Source organism: Malaclemys terrapin, chromosome 16 (assembly GCF_027887155.1).
Source record: "Malaclemys terrapin pileata isolate rMalTer1 chromosome 16, rMalTer1.hap1, whole genome shotgun sequence".
NCBI classification, from domain to species: domain Eukaryota; kingdom Metazoa; phylum Chordata; order Testudines; family Emydidae; genus Malaclemys; species Malaclemys terrapin.
Window position 1 is genome coordinate 8,051,445 of NC_071520.1, and position 13,542 is coordinate 8,064,986.

The 13,542-nt window shown below is 40.3% G+C and overlaps 1 protein-coding gene across 2 annotated transcripts in view; it reads right to left on the bottom strand.

Moving 5' to 3' along the window:
• Nucleotides 1-5,151: 5,151 nt before the first annotated feature.
• The window catches only part of MED13L (mediator complex subunit 13L), a 396,063-nt gene continuing 387,672 nt past the window's right edge, over nucleotides 5,152-13,542 (bottom strand). For both annotated transcript variants that reach the window (XM_054006362.1, XM_054006361.1), the window contains exons 29-31: nucleotides 12,258-12,419; nucleotides 9,454-9,566; nucleotides 5,152-8,025 (exon numbers count right to left, since the gene is read on the bottom strand). In XM_054006362.1, coding sequence (XP_053862337.1) covers nucleotides 7,893-8,025; nucleotides 9,454-9,566; nucleotides 12,258-12,419 — 408 coding nt within the window. In that variant the 3' untranslated portion in view covers nucleotides 5,152-7,892. The remainder of the gene's footprint in view (nucleotides 8,026-9,453; nucleotides 9,567-12,257; nucleotides 12,420-13,542) is intronic.

A 13,542-nucleotide genomic window follows, 5' to 3' on the forward strand; every position in this document is an offset into this window, starting at 1 on the left:
AAAATGGGAACATTTTCCCACTGAATGTACCCCATAAGGATGTTGTGAGAATACAGATTTGGGAGGTACTATGAGGATGAGATGCCACAGAGGTAGCCAATAGAAAGGGGACACTTTCATATTCATAGATGAATCAGGCTATGCTATTTCTTAGGTTTAGTCTATAAAACCTCTGCTATTTAAATAGTATTTGCAAGCAAGACTATGTACTTCTGTTGAAATATCACCCTGAACGCTTTCCCGACACCATCTGAGAGGAGCTCAATAATGGGAAAATTCCCACTTCCTCGTCAGTACAGTTTATTTTTATTCGGTCATTGATATGTCACTGTTGCACTGTACAGTAGGTGAAAAGCACCATTAACAGGACTCCAGCACTGAAAGGTTTACATTATAAAGACAGTGTGACTGAGTACTATAGAAACACACAATGGGGTGTGTGTGTGGCCTTCCTTAATGACAATCAGTTTACAGTATGCCAGCAGCAGTGTGTGCTAGGTGTAGAACCTCTTGTACTTGGACATAGGAAAGTCGTGGTAGATGTTTTACTTCTGCCTATTGATTTCAGTGTGTGGGGCCTTATGTGAATTGCAGTAAAATGTAAGATTCTTTTTTTTAAGTGCCTCCTGCTGTTAATGTTTTGACTTAAGCTCCCCCCAAAAAGCTTTGCTGGGAGCCTTGTGTGTGACTCCAAGGGCAAAAATCAACCCATACAGCTAAGTAAGGTCATATCGCTTGGTTAGTGTAGTTTGAAGAGGCTGTAACCCTGTGTATCCAAGTCTTTCCACTGACTTCTCTGCTGCAGTTTCACGTGCCTAATTTACCCAGAATGTAAATCAAATTTTGATTGGAGTGGAGGTTTGTAAGTGGAGAAAGGACAGATCGGCCTCAGCTCACACCCTCGAGAAGTCTAGATTGGAACATGTTGGCACAGACACACCTTTAGTTTTAAAGTGTAAAATGATTGCCCTACAGCTTGAAAAAAGTAGGTTGGGCATTTGTGCCCTCTGGAGATAATTTTGCTAAGAACTCCCAACTGATTCATTTTGCTTTTGTAACTTACGGATATTTTTCTCTAAAACAACCATGATGAGACCTTTTTGGGAGTTCAGCAATTTTGCATCATGCTTCTCCTGAGGCTTTTGCAATTCAGCTTCGAGAATTACATGATTCTCCCTCAGTCCGTTGCATAGCTCCAGCAGAAATAGCAGCCACCGTTTGGGTTTGAAGTTTAAATATTCCTTTGCATTTCCCATCCATTTTAAACATATTTTCACTGGTATGTGGTTTGGCAGCCCAGGAAGCTGTCGGTGAAAGCATTATTATTTTCCCTTTGTTCAGTGCAGGCCTGAGTTGCATTTGTAAGTGTAAAAATGTCTCAAATCCATAGCAGGTTTTTTTTCTTTGTCTTAAATGTGCTGCAGCATCAGTTATTCTCTGGTAAGTAGCTGTTAATTGCTAGAGTCTCACGAAGAGAGGACTTTATTGTTCCTTCACTCCCCAATTATCAGTAACAATTTGGTCTAACCCAGTCTCCAGATCTCATGAACCATTTCCGTATAGAGCCAACTATGGCGCTCACCAAATGCCAATGCATAGCTGATCCCACAATTGTTTCCTATTAGGAGCATAGGGAAAGGTGTGCTTTGCAAATACCTCAGCAACTGCTGGCAAATTCTGACTTCTTAATGGCACTCACACTATAACCTTCAAAGGTTCCTGGAACCTTGGCTACACAATGTTTGTTGATTGAGCAGCACTCTGATTTCAAAATGTTTGATTCTGCTGTTGAGACTCACGGACAAGAAGCTAATATTTATGAATATCCATTTGTCACCAAAAATATTCCACAGGAGTTGTTACATACTTTTTGGTGCATTAGAGATGTATTCTCGACCTTGTTTAGGGGTCTAGAGGACAGAGCACTGGAATGGGACCCAGGAGGCCTAGGTTCTGTGCCCTGCTCTGCCATTGGCTAGATGGGTGAAATTGGACAAATTACTTCACCTCTGTATGCTTCAGTTTCCTCATCTGTAAAATGGGAATAATGATACTGACCTCCTTTGTAAAGTGCTTCGAGATCCATGGATAAAAAGAGCTATCTGGGCTAGATATTATTTGATCCCTTGCCTACTATTCATTTAAATGGGTTTCAATACACTTCCGTGGAAGGACTGTTTGGTACCTAGAAAAACCAATTATTTTAATACTTGTTCAGTTAAGTGCACCTTACTTTTTACAATTTTCTGTAATGCATCTGTTTCTCTTAGAACATTAAACTGTATGAGAGTTGAGGGGGCTGTGTAACTTATCGGATTGGGCACACTGGAAAAGTTGGCGTGACTGCAGTTGGAGTTCTTGGCTGAGTATGTTAGATATTACAAAAGTTGTATGCACATTGTTGTTCCAGAGTAAACCCTAAAACGCTGTTGCCTTGATTGCTGAAATGCAACAATCTGGTCTTGTCTAGAAACATAAAATAGCCTGTCCCATGTAAACATTAGTCAAAGTGTTAAGATTCAGTTTCAAAACAGGGAAATGGTAGCAGTGTAATTTTATAAATATAGCTTTGCTGTGAGAGACCAAAGGTTTCCTGTTTTGGGATGTCAGTGGTGTTTCTGTTTCCATTGTAAATGGTGAGAGATAAACATTAGTTTTATGCTAAATTTCTTTTAGTGTGTGCAGTATATTCCCACATGATTTCAGATAGCAGATGCTTCATACAACTGTGCTTAAATCTGTTTTTATTTAGCGGATCATAATGTTTAGACAAAAATAGAAATGACATTATAAACACATTTTGAAAAGTTTCCCCCTCATTTTCCAACCAGCTCGATTCAGAAGAACTTGATCAATTATCTTAATGATAAGACTCACCTCTTTAACAGTCCTAGTTTGTCACGATTATCACCACAACTAACCAAATATCGTTTACTAGCAATTAGGTCAGAGTAAATTTTTTATCCAATTTCCCCCTTTCCCCCCCCAACCAATGAGTTAGCTATGAAATGTATCTTTTTAGGAATCCTGGACAGCAGCAATGATATATGACCGTAACACTCACAAGTATAAGACAAAAATAAAACAATATTTACCTGAGAACTGGTTCCATTTTCATGGGGCTCTGTTTCCCTAAGAACTTCTAAGCAATATTATTTTACAATTTGTATAGGATTTACAAGCATTAGTTAAATAAAATTAACTATAAACACAACAGTTTTTATCATATGGATTTTAAGATTAAAGAAATCTCGGATGAGGAGGTTAGGGACTTTTCTTGCAATTACCTGTCTATGATGCATTTTATTTCTAAATTTAAAATTTTATATGTAAAGCCAATTTCATGAGCCTAGCAGTGAGTTAGAAAATCCCAGTTGGGAGGTTATACTGCAGCAAATATTGAGTGGCATCTGCTCAGTCTCATCTGACCAAGGCTGTAACTGCATGTGGAGATGGGCTACATCTCTCTTCAAATGGAAAATGAGTGAGGTGTTGAACCATAACTTACAGGAAAGAGATCTATGAAGGTCAGTCTTCCAGTTGAGATATTGTCTACACTCTGCAGACCCAACACAAATCCTGTCTGTTTTGAAGGGTCACAGCTGTTGTAAATGGACGGCTTCTGTCAGGATGCAGGCCAGCCAGATAGGTGAAGGTGTTGTTAGAACTTGCTACAATGTGGTGAAGTGTTTTAACCAATAAAACCAAGGGATTGTCAATATTTGCAATGATTTGGGATTGACTGACTTGGCAATAATGAAATCTCAGGACAAATTACTGCTCAACTGAATTTTATGTATGATGAAGAACTTATTTTTGCTACATTTTTCAAGAACCTTTCCTGAGCGAGTTCAACAAAACCCTCAATCTACCTCCATTTGGGTTTGTACGGCAGTCTTTTAAATGCAACACTGGGAACTGGTTTGGTCAGACGTAGCTAATCAAATTTACTTCCCCACTGGATTGGTTCTAACCTGGTTTTTAAATAAAGTTTTTATTTGGCCAAAACTCCCATGTAGCTCAATGAAAATTCACCAGACCTCCAACATGCAGCTGTTGTATAGGAGTATAAAATTCATCGCTGTGCAGTCATTTTTCAGTAGTAATTGCATTGCAGAAGAGAAAATGATTAAACAAATATATAGGTCATGCAGGTCAATACAAATCCATTCACATCTGAACTGGGCCCGTCAACATAATTTTATGGAGAGTTTCTGGTAATGGTATATGCTATTAATAAGGGCCAAGTTCTTAGTGCTGTGGAACCATCAAGGGACAAATCCTATGAGTTCATTTAGTGCCTCTTGAAGAGGAAGATTCTCGGCCCTTGAGGAGCAATAGGCCTCTGAGTGCAAAAACCTATACTCCAACTCTGGTTTCAAATCATAGCACAGCCAGCTAAGGCTTTGAAATAAACTGAATTCCCATCCACGTTACTGTGTGTCATGTCTTTTAGATGAGATCTTAAAAACCAGCGTGTTGTCTGCCCTGCACTAAAGATCCCATGGTGCGTTTTGTAAGAACAGAGGTTTGGCTGAAAGTTCCTCACTACTCCACCCATAGTGCACTAGTGGTCCCCTCTACCATGGAAGTGACTGCATTTCAGTTGTTTCACACATGTAGGCTGACCCTAGTGAGGGGGAGGGAGAGTAATTTAACTTTCACATTAAAGGGGTACATAGGGATAAATTTAATCTATAGTGGATAAAGCTCTTGGAATTAAAAGTGCTTTACAAAGAATATCACCAGATTCACAACCCGTAATATTTACAATTTGGTTGTTGTGTTTTCTTTTACACTACTGCCACCTCTAAAAGTAACAATTGTTACACTGAGCTCTTTTTAATATAATTTTTATTTCTTTGCAGTGTGAAGTCATACCACCCTAGGAGGAAGCCTGGAGAAGCTATGGATTTTTAAATGCATTTTAACAGACAAGGTGTGTTAGTTCTAAGTTACCTTCCCTAGGGATTAGATTTGCTCCTGAAGAAATGAATATAACAAAATGAACATAATGGACCTAATTTCTGTGCATGCTGTATAGATAGTATGGTTACATATAAACACAACACCTTTACTCTAGGACTGCTTTGCTAATAATTTAGCAGTAGTCAAAGAATATATTACAGAGAATAAAACTCCACCCAGAAGTTTCAGTAATTCAATAATTTATTCATCTAAAAAAGTGTGTAAAAGTATATAGCTCTCATCCACAAGGTATATATGAATGACATTTAAAATGGAGGTCTTTATTATTATTGTTTCTTCTTTTTATCAAAGTCTTTTTAGTGTACTGTACCAGCGATATACTGTAGATTTAAAATGAACTTCACATTTTTTTTTGTTTTCTTTCAAATTGTTGGCTATATATAAAAGAAGCTCACTGCAAAATGCTCAGAGAAAAAACAAAAACAAAACAAAGAAATTCAGAACTCCCCCGAAATGTACAGCTTTTACATTTAAAAAAGGTTCTGAAATATACATACAAGCATGCTGGACATTCCCCTCCGCCCCCCCACCCGCTCCCTCTAGCTCAAACAACTGTAATAATAATTTTGATTTCAGCATGATTTTCAAAGTTAGAAATTAAGAAAAAAAACTTCTTCACGCTGTAGGAAAGCCAGGGCTTGTACATTTCAGATTAATTCAGTAAAAAACTCACAAGTAAAATAATGCATATTTAAGGGAAATATTATACAGACTTTTTCACACTGAAGTACATAAGATTTTTTCTTTAAAATCTATTGCCATTCATTTATTTTGCACAAAAACATATAAATATGTCAACAACTTCTCTTAACTTAAAAAAAAAATTAAATAAAAATGACACCAGATGAAAACTACTCCTTGCTGCCCTTTTTTTATTTTTGCTTAGAACTGGGTTTCTGGGGAAGAAAAGCCCCTGGATAAAAACAGCCCATTAAAAAAAAAAAAAAAAAAGCCCCAAACAAAACAATAATTCAAAGTTCAGATGAATCCTGGGAACAGATAACCCCAAAGTGGTAAAAGATTACAAATGTCTACTTTACATTTTTTTCCTCCCCAAGTTAAATTTTTTTATACAAGTTTACAATCTTCATCTTTTTATGCTCTTCAAAAGGCCTTGAGAATTTTCTTTTCTGATTAAGAAAAAATAGTACTGCAATATTTTTAAAGTCAATTTTACACTGTACACATTAGATACAAATGGTTTTGATATCTAATATTTTTTACCTATACATTGCAAAGAGACACCCCCACATGGGTGGCTTGGAGCAGAGATTGAAATTATCCATTTACAGGTTACTCCTCTGCTTTCACCTTCCCATCACAAAAGCAATTTTTTAATATAATTTGTTTTAAATGTTACATTATCTCAAGAAAAATACTTTTTAAAATCATAGAATTTAATTTTTTTTTAACCAGAACATGAAAGTCTTTTGGAAGAACTTTAAATTTGTAGGATTTTCTCCATAGATAACTAGATCTCACAGCCTGATCAAAGTGCCCTGACCCCTCACATAAGGCAGTCCATGCCTGCTGCACAGTGCAACAACAAACATTAGAAAATGGAGTTTAAATATAAACCCCTTGAAGCCTGGAATGAAGGAGTCATAAAAATACTTCAATTAGCCATTAACCTTTAAAAATGGCAATCATTTTACTAAACAAAGTAACTTTTCCACCACAGTGGCATAGCTTCAAGTACTAATTTAATGATATAATTTTTAAAAATTATTTCTTTGAAATAATATTCCTATAGTCAGAAAAAATACACCAGATTTGTAACTGATTCAGTGTAAACAAAAAACATACTTTTGGATATGTACATGGACTAGTCTGTCCTGATCTATGGGTGACTCAGGTTTCAATAATAGTTTTCTAACATCATTAAATTCATTGGAAATATATCTCAGTCATTGCTCTACAATAGATTAATTTACCCCTTTCAATTTGCCTTTATTTTGGGCTTTAAAATGTTTTCCCTCCCCACCCCTCTCTTTTCTTCGATATGGTAGTGTTATCCTTCATTAAACACTGGCCACTTCTTGCTTTAACCAGGCTAAATACAGTTGAATTCTTTAAAACAGAGTATGTTCTTATCAGAAAATGCTGACACTATTAGAGTTCTGAATGTGCTCCCCTTTCGCACATGGTCTTCCTAATTTGTATTTTGATTGTTACTGTTTTTTAGCTCCATTTCTGATTTCTAGGTCAGAAGAGTAAGAGGTATGTAGATAAATAATCCTCCGCTGGAACGGAGCTGGGTCTTTAGGATCATCTACTGTACCTGGTCCTCTATAATTTAAACAACAAAACCTAAAAATAAATAAAATTAAAATATCTCCAGACCATTCACATCTACATGGACAGGAAACAAATGCATGCATTCATCCCAATCCACTCTGACAGGAACTCCAGGTAGACAGAAAACTCCATTATTTATAATAGAATATAACTGGTTCTCCTTTTCTGCAAAATCCCAGCTTACATGTTCAAACAAAATAACCTTTAGGCAACCCAAACCGGTCACTACAAGACTTTACGTGCAGGGCTGAAGTTGCCCTTAATTGTAAATCAGTTCCCCATGCAAAAGGACATCGTCTTCAGATTCTTCCTTTTATTTCACACTGACCAGTAATTACTGGGCCTCTAAGATAACACTGGATTGAGGGTACTGTATATTCACTGTTTCTGGATGGACCCAGATTTTTGATAGAAGCTGCCAGAGATGTGTCAATGGGTCAATTAGTTTTGAACACTGCAGAAATCACGTGTGCTTATGGAGGAACTGAAGCACAGCACAGGACCTCGGGCCTGGTCTGAAGAGAAGCAAAGTTTTGATTTTTGCAGACTGTGGCACATTTCTCAGGTTGAGGGGGGAATGAGCCAGAGGAACAAGTGCTTTTTTATTAAAGTATATTCATGATGGCGTTGTACAACTGAGTGAGCACCACAAAGTGAACAGGAAGGCAGGAGCTGCGATCCTGAGTGGCAGGGTTACACGTGAGCCAGGACAGTGCATTGTACTGCTCCAAAACAAACCTGTAACAGAGAGAGAGAGACTGAGCGATGGCATTGGAAAATTACGGTCCTGCTCTTCATAGACTTTAAGGCCAGAAGGGACCATCATGATCATCTAGTCTGACCCCCTGCACATCACAGGCCACAGAACCTCACCCACCCGTTCCTGTAACAGACCCCTGACCGAGTTACTGAAATTCTCAAATCTTGATTTAAAGACTTCTAGTTATGGAAAATCCACCATTTGCATATGCTGTCTTTTCTAAAACATTTACCTGGAACATTTCCAAACCAGCTCTGCAAGTCAGGAAGTTTTGTCAGACAATATCGATTTGCTGGAGCAAAATCTACTAAAGATTCAACAAAATGTTGCTAAAAACCAGGTAGATTTCCACTGGAAATCTGCTACTGTTCCAGGGTTGACTGCTCCGCAGCTGAATCTGGTAGCCCCTGGGAGCTGCTAGGTTGCCAGCTCCAGGGCAGAGAGATTGGCAGCCTGCAGAGCCCTGGCTCAAGTTGGGTCTCTTGGGTCTGGCCAGGCTCCCTGCTGCAGAGCAGGAACTACAGAAACCCTAAAAATCCCAGTTCCAGCCGGGACTCCAGAGTGGGGGCATGCTAGGGCGTCCAGGCTCCCTGCTTGGAACTGAGTGCCTGTATGCCATCCCGCAACTCCAAAGCTCCTTTCTTTGGAGCTGGGAGCCTGGAAGTCCTAGGATGGCATACATGGTGAGCGGCCCCACCATAGGGACTGTCCCAGGGCTGGGGACCCCAAGATTGTTCGTTAGGAGTCTGGATGCCCTGAGGTTACTGGCCCCTAACAGTCTGTAAGATGGGGCTGCTCTGTTTCTGAAGCTTATTTTTTGATTCACAGAGCCATTTTGGCAAATTTGGTTTCATTCTGCTGCGGCATGAACCCAACTTTCAAAACCCCCAAATATCTTGCTAATCAAAAACAAGTGTTTTGGCAAGCTCTACTGACTTGTACACAAACCAGATTGGAAGAGAGGCTTGCTTGTTTACTTTCTACTCTATCGTTAGGAGAAGGGAAATTGAGAGAGTGCATTAGCTTCTACTTAAAACACAACCAAAAAACCCAGCAACCCTCTTTCTCTGGACGGAAGAATGTATTCCCAACAAAGTCCCTGCCAGCTTGTTGACTGGTGTGGAGAATATGAGAAATGGCCACCATGGTCCTGCTCTTCGCCCCGCTCACTTTCAACTAGTGGTGGCAGGACCTGTACTCCAACAAAATTTGCCCATCCCATCAGGAGGGGTGTAGGGAGGGTGGCTCTCTTGTGCACCCACAGAGGGCTGAGCATAATGCAGACTGGAACTGTTAAAGCAGGGGAGAGATTCTGAGGTTCAAAGCAATGGATCCCTCAGTGATGGTCAGCAAACTGTTCTCATAGCATTGGAAGGGTGAGGAATGCACAGCCTGGAAGATGTTACCTCAAAACATCTGATGTAGTTTTAGAGTCGAGGGGGTGGGGAACCCGTTGAGAGTTCCTGACAGAGAGAAGTTCATCAGTCTGTGCTACGGAGATATGGTGATGCAGTGAGGCCTATGGAAGGAAAGCGACAAACATAGCCATTTGCGTAACAGGTGTGTCAGCAGATTTCACAAGGACCAGCAGCAATATCTTGGAGAATTTTTAAATAAGCAGATCCCGCCCGCTTCCCAGGACAACTAGAAATTTTGGTTAACTAGGTTTAGACTCTAGAGCTGGACATACTGTTTGTTCTCTGCTGAATCCTAGTGTGTCCATATACATTCTGTATCTCTGCAATTTCATTCTCGAATTCCTGTCTGAACTAACCCCCACATTTTTATTACTGGGGGTCAGATGTCTCTGAAAATCACACTGAACTGTGGTCCACAGTCCATAGCCACCATATATGCAAAAAAGCTATTTCAAGCACTGAAAGCCGAACAGATTATGTAATGTGTTAGCAACAGGACTTATCGCACCCAATGCACTAATGAATCTAGCAGCAGAAAGTCTAAACCTACTAAAGGTTTAAGGAAAGAATTCAGAAAGTTTCTGTCTTGTCTGTGCTCTGTTTTTACTGCTGGAACTGAATCTTAATAGTTCTATTATGCACTCTCAAACCTCAAAAACAGAGGTTTAAAATGAGCAAAAAACCTGATCTTTGATCCCCACTTTCATATCTGCTTGGGTTATGATCTCAAATTTAGCAAGCAAAGCAGAGTTGAGCCAAGCGCATACTTAGAAAGAAGGTCTCCCTGGAAAACCAGATGTGCTACAGGAGATGGCTTGATGACTCACTGAGTTGCCCTCTTCCCTTGGTCAGCGCTGAGCCAACATCTCTTGTATAGAACTAGGGGATGTTGTGGTGCTGGAGGTGCCACCTTTCAGCTTATAAGTCTAGGTCACTTGTAATTATCCAAGCTTAATACAAAATCCATTTCCTCAGCCAAGTTTTCCTACAAAGGTACCCTTACTGATGGTACCAACCAACACTCACTTTTCTTTATTCAACAACCACTACTACCACTTTAAACCTGTCTTTTCCTGTCAGGGGAAAGAGAGAAAGACAGGTCTTTTATAGTAGAATGATGGACACCAACATAAGAACCTAGGTAGACAGAAAGATCCATGGTACTTAAAGAAAGAGTTCAAGATATTAAATTGGAAATGGGCAAGCACAACAGGACTGTCTAATTACTCTACATCTTGCTTACTTAATTACTTTGGAATTGTATTTGGGGAACATTATTTTCCTCATTCACAAATGTGTAGTTTTGCACAATGTGGGGTTAAGAAGCTGCTGCATGCCACCCAATAGGTGACTACATTTTTCTAGTAGTTGAAGCAATTCCAGTGTATATCAGTGTACATTTTATAAAGAGCTTTGTGATCCTTTGGAATGGAAAGCATTATATACACTGAAGATGATATTATTACATCTTAAGTAAAGATTTTGTAGGATAACAGAAATATACACTAAAGATACTAATCCCCCCTTCTCCCTGTTCAAGCATGTCTTCTCCTATTTTATTACACTTATCCCCTCTCTAACATGTTATGTCTATAGAGTATCTGTGTGGTTTTGTAGTGTTTGGTCTTGCAGCTTTGACAAGCTGTAAAATTGTGTAATTACATAGTTCTATTGGATGGTCTAGACAGTATTTGGTCCTGCCATGAGGGCAGGGGACTGGACTCGATGACCTCTCGAGGTCCCTTCCAGTCCTAGAATCTATGAATCTATGATCCTGTGAAGTGTGCGGTATTTGGAAACATATACAAGCTGTAAGTCATTTACCTTTTTGTACTTTTCATTGCCTGTTTTGTTATGAAAATCTATAAAAAGTTAGTCTCAGAAAAGGAACTGATTGTACATCTATCCTATTCAGGTTCTTATACTGTGTCCATCACTGTACGTCAATTAGCCCTGGTCTACACTGGGGGGGGGGGGGGGAAGGGGTCGATCTAAGTTACGCAAGTTCGACTTACCGTGGTGTCTTCACCACGGTGAGTCGACTGTTGCTGCTCCCTCATCGACTCTGCCTGTGACTCTCGCCGAGCTGGAGTACAGGAGTCGACGAGAGAGCGCTCGGGGGTCGATTTATCGCATCTAGACGAGACATGATAAATCGATCCCCGCTGGATCGATCGCTGCCCGCCGATCCGGTGGGTAGTGAAGACATAACCTTGGGCAAAGTTTCTAGAACTGCTGTTTTGCTTGAGCTCCTCATATTTGGTCTTTGTGCCACAGCTGTAGCATGGCAGAATGAGAACTATGGTTTCCTCTTCCTCAGGATGACTAGGCCTTGGGAACTGAAAGCCAGGGCATCTTCCTCTAATATTACTTAATGTGGGGGTGTTTTAGCATTTGGAAATTGTCAGAATCCATTGTGTGCTTGTGCAGACCAATGCAGTAGGAAAGCAGGCAGCCGGCACACACCAAATCCCAGCATAGAGGGCAGGGCTCTGGAGCAGAGCTGGAGCGGAGCCAGAGTACAGCTCCAAAGCCCTGATAGAGGGAGCCTCAACCTCCTCTAAGTGGGAGAAGGGATGCTCAAGTGACTGCAGATGGAGGCAAGGACCTGAGGGGGAAAAGGAAGCGTAAATGGGAATGCAGCAGCCAACTGATTACATTGAAACTCAAAACATAACTCTAGTTTTAAATATAATCAGTTGACACCCCTGAAAGGCAGTACTTTCCAGAAAAACTGTGGGTGTCTGTTTCCCTGCCATTACCCCCCTCTAGGGACAGGATACTAGACAAACCTTGAGGAAGAGGGGACACTGGTTTTGTGCCTGTGGACAGGATGACCAGAACCACTGTGGAAGATTCTCAGCTTTGGCAGTGGATACAAAGTATCCTAGAGCAAGAGGCTGTTGCTTCAGCTCTTCAGGGGCTTCTCTGGAAAGAAGACGCTCTCCTTGGCTCTAGAGGGGAAAAAGAAAAAGAAAAGCATCAGCAGCATGAAAATCAATCAGTTCATTCCTTGGTTCACTGTCCCTGCTCCTGTGTTTACACACCCCTCAATTCTGAATCCTGTTTGACTTGTTGCCGGCTATCATGGTAATCTCAGACTGTGCAACACATTCCCTCTAGCTAGTCACAGAGCTTTTCAAACCACACTATTTAGCCCTAATCTCAGGTAGTGGGGTTCTCCAGATTAATAATCCAGGAGCACCTCAGGTGCCTAAAGAACAACAGAACATGACAGGTTGGAGTGAGTCTGTTCCAGGGCCTAATGGCATGAAATTAAGGCTCTATGCAGGAAAATGGGATTTGATCCTGGAGGGAATTGTCCTCTCTAGGCTGGCAGAAGATGGGGCGTTCCAAAGGAAAGAATAGCTGTTTGCAGGCATTTGGATGATTTGTAGAGCAGCAATGGCTGGAGAAACTGTATGGTTTCTATGTTTCCCAAATTTCATGAGCTTTCTAAAGCTGATAAGAGGAGTGATGTGTGTTCTGCTCAAGAGAGGTTAATTTCATATTTTAAACTGTAACTGTATTTTTAGGGGTACATTTGTTTTTAGTAAATGTTCTTTCCCATCTTTTTATTCCTTTAATAGATTCAAACATGGTGACCTAGAAAGTCTGAAAATATTCTAGACTGAAGATATTCAGAAGAACCTGGATTGGCAATCCATTTAATCCACCCACTTTTTGATTCAGTGGGGAAAAAACACCCATCTGATCCCACTACACCCAAAGTGGTTTTATCATGAAACCTTCCAGTGCTAGTCCTTGAAGCGGCTCTTTCTCCATCAGTAATATCTTCATCAGGCATCAAAGAAAGTTAAATAGCCCATAAAGTGGTTATGCTTGGAAAGGGCTGCAGCTCACCTGCCTGCAGCTCACCTGGCTGCAGGCACTTGGAAAATCCAACAGCGGACCTTGAAACTGTCTGCTGAGCAATCAGGGCTCACACTGGTAAACTACAACAATCAATGACAGATTACATGGATGAAGGCTTGACCTTCCCTGACCCAGAAGGTAATGATCACACGCTGTTGCTTTTTTAAAAACAAAAATTACACCTCAATTACCAGGCCCTTG